We start from the raw sequence: 16,905 nt of genomic DNA on the forward strand, positions 1-16,905 counted from the left end.
AAAAGCACAGTGAGGAATTGACAGGCAGCTCTATCTATCACATGACAGTTGTACTCTAACAGGACAAAAGTTGACATTTGCTACAGTCATATTCAATAGGCGACACTGAGTGTCAATATGGAGCTCTGGGCAGTCGTTATAATGGCTATGAGTGGTAAGGGAGAATGACATTTTTGATCTGTTTACTGAGATCATCTTATATCCAGAAACTGAAGGAATAAGAATCTCTACGACTTGGCTCTAAGTAATTTATTTTCATTTGCTCCTCTTATTAATAGAAATCACTTCTTTTAACATGCACCATAATGCATTGAATGACAACAGTGATATCTTTGGCAGATTCTGAGCCTACAAATGTACTGGAAATGCGTGTTCTGCTGGAAAATCAGACAAAATAGGAAGATACTGAGTTGGTGAACTTTCTTGTTTGCGTTGTTACAGGAAATGATTAAGGAAAACCAACTGATGGCCTTTTGAGTCGCATTCTGTGAAGCATCTCTAGTGCCATCAGCATGATGGGGAAATTGGTCAATAAAGGGGCAGTGGCTTATGGTTGCATTCTGCTTCCCCTGCATTCTGCTGTAGATCTACCATTGCTCTGCTGTAGTAAGTGAAATTAGTTTGCAGGCTGGTAGCGTTACTGGTAGTGTAACCCAATTGTGGTGTGTAAATTCCCCCATTTCCTTTTTTATCTTCCTTAAGAAACTGTAAACTTTATTTGTCAACCAGTCAGAATCTCTCAGTGAAACATCTGGCTGAAACAACTGCTAGCAGATAAAACAAAAACTTCATCACTGCTAAAAACAAGTAGCAAATGTTGTGTATGTGAGGATAGTGATGATAAGGGACCATTTCCTTTGGGAACAACAGAAATGAGGGATGTACCGATGCTTTCTTGCCATTCCAACTTTTGCTAGGACCTGATGTGTACACAAGTGTGCTCTGTTAGAGGATATTAGAGGATATATATTTGCTGTTCAGGAAACCTTCTCTGATAATCTGGCTTAGCCCAAGCCTGGGGTGAGTTTCCCTGCTCCATTTTTTGTTTGTGCTGATGCTTTTTTGACTCAGGGTAAATGGCAGATGAACTGACCCTTCCACTCTATGGCACTATGGTTTTGGTTGTGCATGAGTCATCTACTGGTATTCAGTACTTGGTGGGATGTGACCAGAGTCCTTCCTTACAGTGCTAGCTGATTTTTAGCCCAGGTTAAGTATCCATTAAAATGTAGCCCATGATCTCATGCATAAATGCAAGGCACATCTTCTCCAAATGTAGTGTGGATATTTTCTGTGTGGACATTCTGAGTGTAGTTTGAAACATAGATAAGTGATCAGGTTAATGGAGCAGCAAAGGGATATTTGCAGTTGCAAGCATAGAGCTGGATAATAATAATAAATCAGTAAGAAACTAAAATTCAAACATCTCTCTTCTTTGATTGCCATTAAGGGATTGTGGCCATTCAATCAGTGGATATACTTTGCATTTGATGAAATCCTGGGATGTGCGTGTAAATAATACTTTGAAAACGTAGTTGACTAAACTACAACTTAAAAGACTCATGATTTGACTGTACTGATTTCTATTATTCCTTTGTTCAAATGGCATCTCCCATATTACTGCTGCAGCAAAGCTCTCTCTTCAGAGAGCTTGTCAGTGGTATCATTGCTTCGAGTGCCTCAAGGGTTCTTCTCCTTGCTCTTCCCTTTGCCAACTTTCAGTCACATCTATGACCTCAGCAGGAATGTTATTTGAAGCAATGGCAGTGCTTCAGTTCTTCTAACAACCCTCTGCTAAATCATTTCCCTGAACTCAAAATGGCAATGCATCTGAACCACCGATGGACTTAGTGAAGGGAAAGTATGGGAGAGTTGGGAAGGGCTCAGCCAGATGCCACAGTGAAGCAAAGCTATTGAATATGTGATCATGCAAAAGTATCTTAGCTTCTTCCACCTTTGCCAGCATCTTCAGATGGAATTATCTTAGACGTAAGCTAGATGAAGGAGGTGCATGCACCCTAAAGGGTATATTCAGAAGTATTTCTCATCAAGTATGACATAATATTGAGGAAGAAGACAGAAGTCTGTACTTTTGCATGTAACTGTCAGGCTGTTAATTTGTCCCTAGTATCTGTGAACCATCCAACACAGCTACTCTTTTAGACAGCAATCAGTACTCAATGCCACATAGACAGGAAAACCCTAACAGATAAACAAGAGAAAAAGGCACCTGCTTGTTCTGTAATCATTGGAAACTTGCTCAAAGTTGGAGTCATGAGGATTTCCTCTGAGATGTGTCTACTCTGAAATTCAGCTATTATCTTTCTGTTTGAAACCATTATGCTTAGGAGGTCACCTCATCACCTCTTCCAGTGGCGTAAAACCACGTTCTTGTGATATCTTCCAAGCAAGTCCTATTCACCTGACTGAGCTGGGAAGCGCTAGAATGAAATAATGCTCAGCAATTTTGAACCATTCCAACACCCACAAAATTTGTGTTTTCCTAACGTTTGCACACAATTGCAGTTACTGCCTTTTTTGCGAGGCAGCAGCTGGGGGCTGAGAGCAGGCAGCTGCAGCCTGCCACAGCCACCGCTGGAGTGCCTGCACATATAAAAATGATGGAACATCCAGCCCCGCAGTTCCTTAATTGCAGCTGGGATTTTGCAGCTGTGGAGTCATACCATGAGAAATACATTCAGTGCTGCCATTCAATGAGCATAATTTTGGGGCCAACAGATTTGCTGTGTGAGAAACGAGCTCTATAAGGCCTAGTTCTTCCTCTTTCTTTTTACCTTGTTGCTATCTCTGTTAGCTTTCTGTTCCTGGTATTTTGCAGCACTCAGGGCTAGAGATAAGCGTCTATCACGCTATCCACCACTAAGGAACTGCTGCTCAGACTGTGAGGAGGTTAAAAAAGTGTTACACCTTAAGAAGAATTAAAGATATTTAGCATTTCACAGCACTATATAGCACTATTAATTATATATATTTGGAATTAAGTTGTTCAAGAAAGGTGGAAGGCTGAAGTTTTTTTCTAGGTCTTCTGCTTCAGGCAATCAATGACTTTGCTTACAAATACACTATAAAGATAAGAAGCTGAGAAAGCACTAATTTACCTAAATTCAAACAGTAACAGCTGAACTACGTTGTTTATATATATAGGAGAAAGATAACTTAGATCTTAAGGTCTTTCCTTTGTTGGTGTTTATTCCGCAGTGTTTTTACAGCCACGGTCAAAATAATTTGCAACATTTATTCCAGTTGATCAGAATGGCCTACTTGAATTTGCACATTGATTTTTGTAGAGGATATTTCTATGAGCTTATCGGTATTGATTAAATGTTATGCAGCTGAGTCTTTAATCTCTCCTGGGTCTGAGAGGGGCGGGATAGCTCAAAGTACAAGGAGTCCTGGAGAAATTCAGAAAAGAAAAACACTATCAGATAACATCAGAAATATTCCAGAGCCTCGTTAGCCTTCCTGCCTCTATTTATGATTCTAAGCACATGGCGTGTTTCTGTTTCAAATCCATCTTCAAACAGAGAATTTTATTCCCCTGTACTTCCCTTCCATGTCATTCTGTGGATAGAAATGCTATGGATGCCCTCCACTGAAAAATATGGTTGGAAGTTGCGTCTAAGGTTGTTTCTTTGCAGTGATGAAATATTGGTCTTTAGAAGGCAGTTTTGAAGCTCTTTTGGTTTAAAGTTGGTGCTTAGCACAATTTCTCCTTCGTGGCATAAGTAGTATTGCCCTGTATGATGCACTTAGCAATAAATCAGTACTGTTATTCACCTGTTAGGTCTGGAAGGTCCATCAAGAATTAAAACATAGAATCATGGGCAAACCCTGCTTTACCCATGAGGTGATGAAAACTGTTTCTCGTATTAGAGAGAAGAAAACTGTAGTGCTCGGTCGTTAACTTAAGTAAAGGTAGACAGTATGGTCCTACTCCTTGTTTAGTGACTGAGCATGTAGAGCAGCCAGCAGACACATGTTGTTTAGTGGCACTGTATCAGCTTTTAAACATGGACCTTTGAAGTAGAAGAGCTATAATGATCCAGTGGTCCTATTAGTGTTCTTATCTTGTACCCTTTTCTCCATGTCTAAATGAGAGAGCTTACTGTGCTGCCCTTTGCTATGTCGTGAGTTATTTCAGCTTTTGATCAGAACCTGAGGTTTTGACTCACTGACGCAGGACAGTGCTTCTAATCTGAAAGTTTTTTAAGTGCTTTATTACCAGAATTGGATGCCGATCATTGATTTTCTTCATAAGTGTCTTCAAACCCATTGATGCCCAAATATCCTTAATTCATTACCCTTCAAGAGATTTTTCCTCTACTTCAATACATTAAAAACAAGGGAAGGGAAGGAAGAGCTATGCAGAAACTCACCAAAATACTTGGAAAAGTTCTGTGTCCTCCATTCTAGAATATTGCTGATATATTCTGATACGTAAAGCTTCCTGATTCAATTGAAGAACAGAGATAAAAACGAATAGTAAGGACCATAAATTAGTTGCCCTGATCCAATATGTTTTAGGAAGCTAGTTAAGAATTTCCTGACTTTGGAAGATGCTGAGTGCTTGCAATTCTATTGAACTTCAATAGGCAGTGATGAGTAGCTCCATATTTTGAAAAATCAGGTCATTTATTTCAGAATTCAAGTAACTTCACTTTACAAATCTGTTTCAAGAGGGATTTTTTTTTGATCGTACGAGCCCCCAATTAAAATTTGCCAATTGCTATGGAAAAAAAAAAAACAGCTTAGATTTCTGCTCACATAAGTATATAAGAACCGCTTACATTTGTTCCTATCTACTGTCCTAGTTTTTCTTTGACTTTTGTTTTTTTCCACTAGAATCTTCCAGCAAAACTGCTGCACTTAATGTGTTTGCCCTGGTTTCTAAGGCAGATCTCCCCTCAAATTCAAATCCTTTTTCTTAGGAGTCTTCATTTTTCTCTATGCGCCCTCACTTTTCTGTGCCAGCTTTACTTACCACTTGCGTGGCATCTCTTAAACACTTGGCCCAATCTCACCATTATGTGAGTTTCCCTGGAGAATTGGGTCTGTTTTGTTTTGTTTTATAGCGATTTTATCAGTTACTGCATTTTATATGGATATTTTATTTTATTTTTTTTTTTTTCCTGAATGTTTTGCAGACATTTACAAGCCCATCAGGTTTCTCCAGTGAATACTTTATTTTAATAAGTGGGTATTGAATGCTTCGTTTAACTTTACTATTGTGCAGTGCCCAGAGACACTGTGCTTGGATGAGCAGTTACGTAAGTGCAATTTGTTTTAGTGCATCTTTTCGTATCAGAATTAGCATTCAGTTGAGCTTTGAAGTCATGTAGTGCATAAGCATAGGGGGAAAGTAAATAAAACAACTTAGTGCATCTGCAGATATAACCCCAAACTGATTTACTTATCTGTGCCTGCTCACTCTGCTCAGTGACAGATCAGTCCCTCAGATGCTTTTCTAGTGATGGTAGAGCAGCGGTTGCCTGATCTCTGAGGATGCATGGAATGCGTGTCTAGTTCAATAGAAGACATGCATTTCCCTTCAGAGTCAGGTGGAATGCATAACTTGAAAATAAGTCTTCTGTTGTTTTTTCAGTGTTTTGCTCTGGCTTTTTTTCCTATTTTGACATGGAAACTGTATTGCAAACAGACCTGATCTGTAACTATTGCTTATCTCTACAGAAAGGAACACTTACTGCAAAGAAATCAAATTGTTTCATAGGAATTCGTGACTGTTCAGTGGACTAGGCAGACAGAGCTGGAAATTCTGTGTTCAGAAAGGGGAAAAGCTTGCATTCATGTATATGATTGCTGAGTAACCTGTGAGGAATTATTACTTCATTGCGGGGAGATTGTATTTGTCATGCAAGTAGCCTGTGAAGTTAGTAGGCATCGTCACACAACAGTGTATATATCCTGTTATAGCGGGCATTTCCAGTGGAGCTGTAGGCATCAGTAGCAATATGATCACAATCATATTGGTTTTAAGGCGTGACTGTAAAAAGAAAGGGAGAAAAGTAGGAAGAAAGAAGGGAAAGCTCCTCCAATGTGAGTGATTAGCAAAGTCTAGTGTTACTTTCTTTAACTGTGCCTGCCATGGAGAGGGTGGTTGACAAACTGTGTTCTTGGGTTTGTGTTATTTCATAAGCTACCGCTCAGCATATTTCTGGTAATGGTGCTTTGTCAGTACTCTAATTTACTGACGGAGGAAGTATAGTATGTCTTCATATATGTCAACCTGCAGTCAGTTCCAGCATAAATCACATCACAGTCTCATGTACTGAGATCTCTGCTCGTGCTGCTGTCAGTTTGCTGAAACAAGTCTGATACACAGATCTTTGCAGGCCCCAAACTGAAAAGGGACTCTAGGTTTCCAAAATTGGTTTGTCTTCTGAGGTAGGCGCACAATGTCCTGATCAATGACTAGCAGGAAGCGGGATGTTACAAGCTGGACAAAACCTTTTAGATGATGCTGAACATGATTAGACCAGGATGATGTTAGTGATGGTCCAGAAGGGAACTGTATCATAATATCTTGGACCACAGTCCTTGTGCAGTGTTTGTTTCATTACTCTCATTACTAAAACAAAAGTGCAACGGTTCTTCAGCACTCACTGACAATGTTTTTGGATTACTCCAATTATTCTATAACTTATTAGCAGAATATTTCTGATTCGTAGCATCTGTTCTGAGGTCTTTTCCTCCCATTCTAATTAACATCTTCAGTTCGCTCTTGCCTGTAGGAATGAGTGCTACCTACTGGACTATGGGGCTGCATAAGGATCCTAGGAAAATTGAACAGATCTGAAGGTATCTCTGCACATTCTATTTATTTTTTATTCTTGGCCTCTACGCAAGGCTCTGCTTGTAGTTCTTCTTATTGATCTATGATGCCACACTTTGCTCTTATGTGTCACTTAGTTGGGCTTAAATTTTAGAACAGTCATCTGGAAAATGTATTTCTTAGTGTTCATTAGTATATGGAGATTGCACTGATATAACTACCCGATATTTAAATCAACTCAATTAATGCAATCCATATGTGAGCAATTAGCTTAAGTCAGTTAAGAACCTTTCTTCAGGTATATGAATGTAAACCATATTTAAATTAAGAAAGTGAATAATGCAAGACTTAGAAGCAGGCTGAAGGACATTACTTCAAAAGTAAAATGTTAGTTATTCAGTCCTTTGTCTTGAAACCTCTGGTTCTGGTCTTAATTTTTCACTGATTTGCTACCTTTTTGCATGAGTGTCTTCACTTTTCAATATTTGTGCCTGCAAAATTAGGATCTGCTGAAAGAGTTTGTAGGAGGATGAGGCTGTCTTAAAGAACTGTTTTCTCCCCATGGTAAACTTAAGCTTTTCAATGAGTAATAGTCAAAATTGGAGCCAAATCTTCCCATTTAAAAACATCATTTCCATTTGGAAATGTCATTGCAGTGCCATTTGGGAGTTGCTTGGCTGTCCCGTTGTCCTGGCTTCACCTGCCTCCCCTGCTGCATCTTAATTTGTGCATCTTACTGAATTAGTGTTGTCAGCGCTTTAAGTTGTGTTGTAGGACACGTGGCCCAGACAAAGAGGCGCTTTGGCAGAGAAGAATGAGTACCTTAGAATCCTTAAGTGCACATATTCTGCCATATGCTGAGGGCATCTCTTAAACAGTTTAACATTCTGAACTGGCCAATTTGAAGTTTTGATGGAAAACTCCAAGTTTTGAAGAGAATGAGCTGAGGAAAAGCTATGATTTCCAGCAGGAAGCAGGTACTTGTTAAAAGAAAAATCTTGAGTTGAAAATTACTTTTTCCAGTCAGAACTAGTGACTAAAAATTCTGTTTTGGGCTTTCTTACCAGTGAGAAAGTATTTGAAGTTGTTGCAAAAAGGGTCTAAAGATGACTCAATGTCATGGTAGGTGTCAAGAAACTTTCAGTTTTTAGGTGCTTCCTGAATCCTTATTTACTCCTCCACAAAACAGTACAGATCATCATAACTTGCATTTTCCTCATAAATGACAGTGCAAAGTGTCACCAACTGCAGGTGAATTTGTTCTCATATTTGATAGTTACTGTTGTTGCAGCTAAAATAGTAGAAATCTGATGAGCGTCCTTTCATGTGGAACTGAGGAGGTAGTTTAGCTGTGATAAGGCTGTTAACTCACCTTTTCAGTAGGTCATGTGAACTTCTTGTCTCATTTGATTATGACATTGACAGTGTTAGCTGGGAATGATGCAGATCTCATTCTGTGTCTAACTGGTTTGTGACAAAGTGCGGCTTAATGAAATGTGTCCGCTGAGAGAAAAGGAACTCTCCTATCAGAACAAGGACAGAGACACAGTTACACGGACCAAAAGGAGAAAGCACAGACTAAATCATTTATCTTGGGAAGGAAGAATTGTCCACTGTAAAAAAAATCAGTCAGATGTAGAAGGTGAAACTCTGAAGGCTCGTTATGCTAATTAGCATCAATGCTCTGATGTGGGTAGGCAAGAAGAAGCTGATGGAGTGGTGCTTTAGAACACCATTTGCTCAAGAGGAAGTACAACACATCATGGATTCATTAATCTGTGCTGAAATGGAAAAGTCTTTGAGCAGCAGTGGTCTAAAGTGGTCAGGATCTTTCCAGTGGCCTTGTTCAGTTGGTTGGCAGCCAGATAGTACGAGTGTCATCTAAGAGATAAGCTATGATCAGTAGTGAATTGTTAGCTGCAGTAATGTGGATGGAAACTGCTTTGGTCATTGGTGCCTGTATATATGCCTTGCAGATATTCACCTATATTTCACTGTGAACAAATGAAAATCTGGTAACTTCAATCCCTGAACAAAGAAAGAACATTGCCCCCTTTGTTTCTTGAAGTAAATGGGGAAGGGATCACATTTCTTCAGTGAAACCCCGTGGCTTGCCAAGATGCCCAAGTGAGGTATCCCAGAGGGAACTTTAAGCAGCTCACTTAAATGATGGGAAAGAAGTTTCACTATGAAATTAATGATGCAGCCCAGAGCACAGTAGGAAAACACCTTGCCCTCTTTTTCCCCATCTTTGATTCCAGCTGTAGAGTCCTGTAGTGCTTATCTGTATATTTATCTGCTATAAAATGAAATGGATTATATGAAGAGCTCTACGAAGCAGTACTCAGTACTTCAACATTTCTCTAATGCAATTAAGGCAGATATTTCAGAAAATGGAAGACTGTTAGTTGCCATAAGCTGGTGTTTCATTGGATTGCACACAGTTTAAAGCCTCCAATATTGCTGTTGTTGTGGGGGCTTCCTGTTTCTAGAATGACCATAGACATCGCAGGGCAATGCTGTAATGCAACGACTAGATGGCATTGGATGAGCATCTCCATGGAATAAATGTATGGTGAATGTAGTCAGTTCCAGCGCATGGACTTCAGGCTGTAAAAAAATAATTCTATTTCTGTCACATCTTCCTTTTAATTATGAGGGAGGGCTTTACTGGTTCTGCTGCTTTCCAACATCACTGCCTTGTTCTCTGAAAAGGTTAACAATCAAGAAAATTCACGATTCCACCTGCCCTCTCCACATGTACTCACATCTCAGGTTGATCTGAGCTTTCTTAATTGCAAGACCAAAACACCTTAATGCAAATATTCCTCTTGCTTCCATCCTGGGTAAGCAGTAGTTATTTATAAGTCCAGCATGCTGTGTCTGTCTGAGGCTGCCACATGCTGTTCAACGGCATCCTGATGTTTACTTGTGCCTACTTTCCTTTATAGATATTCTTATCCTGTGCTGGTACTGCTGTCTGCTTTTAAGATGCACAGTGAATGGTGATGTTGCTCTCTACATATCAAACACAATGCATCCCTTTAGATTTCATAGTTCACTGTGCCCCAGGTGCTGTTATTATCAGTCCTGACATCATTCATTTGATATGATGGGCCCTGTCTTTCCATTTATCTGTAATGGACAGGAGATTTTGAATCATTTTATCTTCCAAGCACAGCAACATCTTTTCTTTAAAAAGTGACTTTCCTCTCTTTCCACTTCTCGCTTTCTTCCTGGTCTAATATCTTGTGCATTACATTTATCCCCCCCATGTCTTTATTTCATATTTCCTTTTCCCTTTTGTTTTAGTGTTTTTTTTTTGTTTTGGTTTGTTTTGTTTTTTGGTGTTTGTTTTCTTTTTTCCCCTCTCCTCCCCATGTGTTCCCTTCTCTCTTTTTCCCCTCTCATTTTTCTTTCCATGCAGGGCATCGAACCAGTCTTACAGCAGCCAACTGAAGGGTTCTGTTGACAATATCAGCCTTGGGTTAGGACTAGTTCATGTCTCCCAGTCCAAAGACATTTCAGAATTCAGTACAGTTGGAAGCTGAGGCGCTCAGGGATCTTTTGCTTTGCTCTTAAACCAAGCAGACCTAAGGGTGAGAGAAAAAAAGAGGATGAATCTTCATTAAAACTTGATGTCAGACTTCGAGGTACAAGATTAAAAGCAAGGTCTTAAAATTGCAAACAGACTTAAAATATCATTCTGTTTTTAACTGAATAGGTCCGTGCTTTAGCAACTTAACCTCTTTCTCATTAACTCTCTGTGAGGTGTCCCTGCCTTCAGAGCAAGGTCTAATGCTTCTCTTAGAAGTGCATTTACTGCCTGTGTATTCAGAAGAGAAAACTCAACCTCATCTTTATGACTGTGGTGTATCAATTTGAGATTTTAAGGATCTGGCTTTTTTAGAGTAGTTCTCCCATTTGCAGTTCAGAATGACTACCTGCCTTTATACATCTTTAGAGGTGCGGCTTGCAGAGGTGCAGGAGTATTACTGATGATGTGTACTGATATTTGAAACCAACAGTCATCAACAAATTCACCTGTGGTTGAGTTTTCTTTGCTCACAGCCAGTCACAGGAGAGCTGAGCGTGTTCCATCAAATCTTTGCTTCAGGGTGTGGGCTTGACTACTTTCTGTTCATTTTCCAGGGCTGCATGGCACTAGTATATCTGAAAGGCAGACAACCCAAGCGTTTCTTTCCTCAGACAGTTGTGAGTGCTGGGCGCTTTGCTGTGGATCACTGTGGCAGTGTTTTCTGGCTACGTACGTTTTTAGAACACCTTAGTTATGCTTTGAGGGTCCCATCTTCTACCAGCTCTGTGGCTTTTCCTGAGTTATTCTAGAACTACTTACAGAAACGTTACAGCCCCAGAGTCTGCTTGGAGGAGAAGGTCAAAAGTGTTTGGTCTTGATTGGTGGGAGAGATGTGTGATATTTACACAAACTACTTCAAATTGTGGAACTGATCCTTTCTACAGTAGCACTAATGGATCGTGTATCTCAAAGGTTGTGGCCGAACGTTTAATGGAGCCACTTCAGTTCTTATGTAGAACAAAGGAGCAAATAGTTTCCTTTTTTCTGTGCTCTGGTAGTCAAGCAGTACCCCAGGAGGCAGCTAACAGCTGTCCCACATGCTGACCCCCGTCAAAGAACTGTTTAAAGGTAGAAAAGGAGGTAGAGCTATAACAGAAGTTCAATCCAAAGCATCAGACTTGTGAGCAAGAGAAATACAATTTAATTACGGGTAATCTGTTTAGAGGTAGAGGTGGGGTTTCCTTTACTCTATTGGAATTCCTTGTGGCAAACATTTTCATCACTTGGTTTGAGCTGCTGGGAGTCCCATCCAGGCTGTCACGTAGTCTCACTAATGCTGCAAAGGAGAGAAGACATAAAGCACTTAAAGCAAATACAGTAGCTTGGAACTACGTTGTGAGAAATGCCTTTGGTTTGAGAAGTGAATTTCATTAAATCTTGCCAAATGTAGAAAGCCAGTCTCAGCTTTCCAGTCTCTTTATTTGCTATCAGCACTTGAGATCAGCTTAATATTTTACCTTCACCCTTGGATGCAGAGCATAACGGACAAAACCATTATCTGCGAATGTCATCGCTATTAGGAGAGGAAGAGAAGGACGAAAGGAGCAAGGGAACAGAGCTGGTGGGGATCTCCAAAAATAAACAGCCTATAACAGTATGGTCAGAGGGAGTGAGCGAGGTTGGAAAAATCAGTGTCTCATAATTTAATTAAAGTTCTGCATCTCCTTCAGAGCTATGGCTACAGGCTGCCAGGCAGAGGGCTAATATCTAAAGGTCATTCGAATGAGCGAAGATACTAATCACTGGAGGACAAAACTGAACTCTGCCTCCCAGTTCTTGCCTTCTTGGTGAGATTTTACCTTCCTTCCATTATAAATTAGCCTGTGAATGTCATGGGGCAATTGAACTGTCATGGAGTCTCCTCTAGGAAGAACCTCCTTTTGTATCAGAATGATGGAATTGGTAAATTGCAACATGGGCAGAGTAAAGACTGAAGAGTGAGGGTACTGTGACCTATGAACATGTCAGCATGCTGTGTACAAGATGTGCTTGTGAACCAGCCCTACATTCCAGACCACAGTCCATAGCAGAATCTAATGCTGCAATGAGAAACACTGCAATGCAACAGGATCGATTAGTTTTTCTTGCCTCCTTTTCTAAGAGAACATCTAATTTCTTCTTGTGTTCAGAAAGAAGAATAATTTATATATATATTTACAAACTGGCTTTTTGTTTAGTGACTTTTAGAATGGAGTTACGCCTGCTGGAAGGAAACTGTGTATGCACACAAGTTCTTGGCAGAAATACACTTGTAAATCTCAGCTGAGCATCTGTTCTCTTGCAGGTCAGGAAAGGTGAGCCTGCAGGTAACTTTGCCTGAAGGGCTATTAAGAAACATAACAGAAACGGTCATGTTTTTACATAGAATATTTGGTAGAAGCATTCAGTGACTTCTCATGCTTTTGTTACTGGCAATATTTTTCAGCTTTCAGAATGAGCAATGTAGCAGCTGTGGGTTATGAGGAAAAAAGGGAATTCAGGTAACACTGAAACTAGAGTAAAGTCAGAATGAGTCTTGTGATGTTGCCAGAAACCCCAAGATGGCATCAGAGACATTGTTTTTCTCCATTAGAAACGTATGACATTTTTAGTGGATTTTATTGTTTCTTTGTTTTCCTTTCTTAACCAGTTCTCCATTGTATCTAGTATTTTTTGAAGTATTCCAGCCTTAAGACCTTTTTTCTGCAAGCATTATTTGCAAGGCTCACTGATAACGCTGGATGCAATGCACCCCAGTTGCAATGCGAGATTCTATCTTCAGACCGCCAGATTGTGTCCCCAGGAATACATCTGTACTTATTCTGTGACTAGGAGGCTGGAACAGCAAAGCTGGATGTAACTCTGTAGCTAGAAATTTGTCCAGTACTTACAATAATTAGGCTCTGCAGTGCACACAATCACTAATGAGGGAAATTAGTCAGATTCTGCAAAATTGTACAATGATGTGCTGCTCCTTACAATCAAATATCCTGCAGATTTTTTCACTGATCACTGAGTCAGGAGCAGAATATTTTCAATCCAACTAATGAAAACACTTTCTCAGTGCAAATCTAGGATCCTTATTTAGCTTTTTATCCAGTCTTTGCAGTGAATCTAGGTAATTGTTCCACATAATGATGTAGCATGCATCAAGATCTTCTTGATGTGCTTCAGATAGCTACATTTCTCATGAGTGGAGGAGCTTAAATGAGATATCCAGCTCATCTCATTTAAGTGCATACATATTTCAGGCTGGTCGAAGAGATTCAAGCACCTGTCTTCAATTAGAATGAGTAGGAGTTGGATGTACTTATTTGCTGTGGAGGTTTTGAGAAGCCTTTGCTGTGCACGTAAGCTGGGTGAGTTTTGTAGATAGCGCAGAATTTAGAGCGTTTCCGAAGGTAATTTTGTTTGTAAGTGGTCCTGATTGTGTATGTACTTAAGTAAAGGAAAATCTGCATTTATTTTCAGGGCTGTAACTGTCTGAATTCTGGAAGGAAAGGGGATGATAAAATCTGCATGGTGGTACGCACCTCTGAAATGTAGCGACTGTTGATTCATTCCAACCCAGTGTTAAAAGTCTTTGATCTGTGTTTTAATTGGCATTCCCCATCTTTGTGCCAGGTCTTGCCAGAATCAGGAACTCTTTGGAATCAACTTTTGTTTGTGATGTGTTGCTTTGTGATTTCAGCCACCGTTGTTCCTTGAGTGGAGATGATCTGAACAGGCAGTGGCTGACTCCCAGTTCTCAGCTCCATCCAACAATTTACCACACCAAAGGTCTTCTGTATTATCTGCGCAGCATCAACCGGGCCCCTGTGGTGAGTAACTCCCTGTATCTTCTATGGGTTATTGCACGCAGATGGATTATTGCAGTTGTGTCAACAGCCCTGTTTTATGGTTAGAGATGTGGAAAGCATACTATACCGCTATACTTTCATCATTGTGGGGTGTTTTTGAAAGTCTTGGGTTATCTACTGAATCTTCTAACCAACTCCAAACTTCAGAGTCTTCGTGCACCTGCAGAGTGAATACAAATTCCTTACAGCTCCTTAGTATCCTCAAAGTACTTCAGCTAAACTAGATATTGTTAGTAAGTTATTGTTATCTTTCTGGCAATGACAGGAGAAATTCTGTGAAGACATAGTCTGAATGGATCATGCAAAAGCCCAAACTGGAGCAATCTGTGCAATCAGAGAAACACAAGTTAGCTTTCAAAATGGTTGAACTTTTCTGCTGCTTCAGTGAGAAGAAAATGACTTTTTGGGGGAACTACCGGAAGTTCATGAGGGGTGATACTACTGGCATATGTCTGGGATCTGTCCCCATCTGTTCGGTCTTGATGCCCAACAGAATGAATAGTTCTGAGACCTCAGGATAAAAAAAAAAACACTGATGGTTTCAAATGTTGATGAACAGAATGGAAGTGGATGGAACAGCAAGTTGGCTTCTTATAGCCCCAGTTAGGCAGGAAATGTCCTAAGATGCACTGTTCACTCTGGTCTTGATGAGAAAATCCTCAGACAAGGTGAAAATGTCTGTGAGTTTCTTTAAGTGAATATTTGTGGAAATATGCTATTTTTGGCCTAAATGACAGCCCTGACATCGAGCTCTGCACTCCAAGGAATCTACTGGAAGTTCAGCTTGTATCTGAGAGTTTATTCCACCTACATTTTCTTTGGGTTTTGAGCTACATCTGATCAGTTTTGTTTTATTGTGCTAATCGTATTGGGCCTTTTTAATTTAAATTTATCATAACCATCCCTGTCACATCCAGATGCATGAAGTTGAACATGCGCCCAGTGGAAGTTTTCATCTTGCTGAGTGAAGTAAGACTATTGATCGTATCATGTCTCTCACTCACAGGCAGTATGTCAGACGTGGTAAACTGATTTTTTCTTTGCCTTTGAAGAGTACATTGATTTTGGTTTATACATGCTCGCAAATGTCTTTTCCCAACTCCAGAAGAAGCTGGATTTCTTCTGCCCTGCACTCACTGCCAAGATGCCATGAAGGCAATTTCACTGATAGCCAAATGATTTCTGTGGAGTGAATTAGTTTAATTTATCTTGGGGATGCGCAAGCAGTTTCTTCAAAGGAAAGGAAAGCTTCTTGAAAGTGAAAAGGAAATAACTTTAAAGTTAGCGGCCTTTCAAACCAAACCCATTTTAATTGGTAACTTCAGCCATAGAAAACAGCCATCTAAGTGCTTTATTTGTTTATTTATTTTTGCTTCTCTTGTTGGTTTTGGAAACCCTAGTAAAAGAAGGGGCTGGATACGCTGTAGTATTGCAACTCTCCACTGAGGGTGGTTTCTTTTCAACTGAGAGCAGCGGGAGTATCAGAGAGCTAAGCTTGGGAGCAGCTAGGACTGAAGGGGAAAGAGATGTTGCTTTTTCCCCTTGAGCATTCGTGGTGAGGAAATGTGCAGTTTGTGAATTACAGTTGACAGTGCACTTGCAGGATGCAACAGGAAAAGTGTAGCTCTTACAGAGGGATCAAGCTGCAGCAAAGAGCAAGTTACTTTTGGAGGGGACAGGAAGATGCTGTTAGGGACCAGGAGACACAAAGCGGTGTTTGCTTTTTGAGATATTCTATCAAGGTTGGAAACAGAATCTGACTGCAAGTACATAGCTTTTTGTGAGCAAAGCATCCTAAACGTGTCTACCTCAGCAGTCTGAGATTGGGTCCTCTCACGAAGCTACTAAGGAAAAAAAAGAGTATTTGCATCCATTTTCTGTCTTGCTTTTCCTTTGTTTTAAAAGCTTCCTGATTCTGTGAGTCATGAGGGGGATTGTTTTTGAGTTTGAAAGCAGTCCTTACCTTTGTGGCGCTCAGTGCTGGCACATTACTTTAAATAGATAAAAATTTGCATGTGTGTCTTGAGTCATACCCCAGTGAACACCAGACTTGGAATTTGACTGTGTGTTGGTGTCACAGCTGTACAAGAAGGATAGAGAGAAAAAAGGGGTGGGTAGGTCTCAAGTTTACCTTGTGGTTGCCCAGGCTTAACCCAAGGAAAGTTCTTCATTGGGTGCTGCAACTATAAAATACAGTTTTGTCTTGGCTGAGTGGTGAGGCTTGAGCTACTCTGTAGAATAAAAATAGAGCAGAAGAATGCATTGTAAAAACAAAAACAAAACGATTTGTCATAAACACTGAGAATAACTGCAGTGCTCAGTAAAATTAATTAAAATGTAGGTATATATGATACACAAATGGAATGGAAACATTTCCAGTAGTGTTGACTTCTCTGCTGTGGAGGTGGGTGGCAGTCATGGATTCATCCCATGGCATGAAATAGTGGTGTTACAGAGCCTGGCTTTTACAATGCTTTACTAATATGGAAGGCTTGTTCCAGACTTGTCACTTAAGGATTCACTCTTGAGATGCAGAATTATGGACCTCCTGCTTATCAGGCAGCACAGCTATCTGAGCAGCTGATCATCCCTGTGTGGTTTCTGATAAGTAATCTTTTAGGTAATAATATATGCATCTTGCATGTTAGTAATTCTGT

The 16,905-nt window shown here is 40.1% G+C and overlaps 1 protein-coding gene across 1 annotated transcript in view; it reads left to right on the forward strand.

Annotated features, from left to right (window-relative positions):
- LOC146760357 (cytosolic carboxypeptidase 4-like) overlaps positions 1-16,905 on the forward strand; it is a 164,970-nt gene that overhangs the window by 86,249 nt on the left and 61,816 nt on the right. Inside the window, exon 3 of the mRNA XM_085551580.1 lies at positions 14,080-14,209. Within this exon, the coding sequence (XP_085407706.1) occupies positions 14,080-14,209 (130 nt within the window). The remainder of the gene's footprint in view (positions 1-14,079; positions 14,210-16,905) is intronic.

The sequence above is a fragment of the Coturnix japonica genome, chromosome 6 (genome assembly GCF_054131305.1).
Source record: "Coturnix japonica strain WE chromosome 6, WE-NBRP24, whole genome shotgun sequence".
In the NCBI taxonomy this organism is placed as follows: domain Eukaryota; kingdom Metazoa; phylum Chordata; class Aves; order Galliformes; family Phasianidae; genus Coturnix; species Coturnix japonica.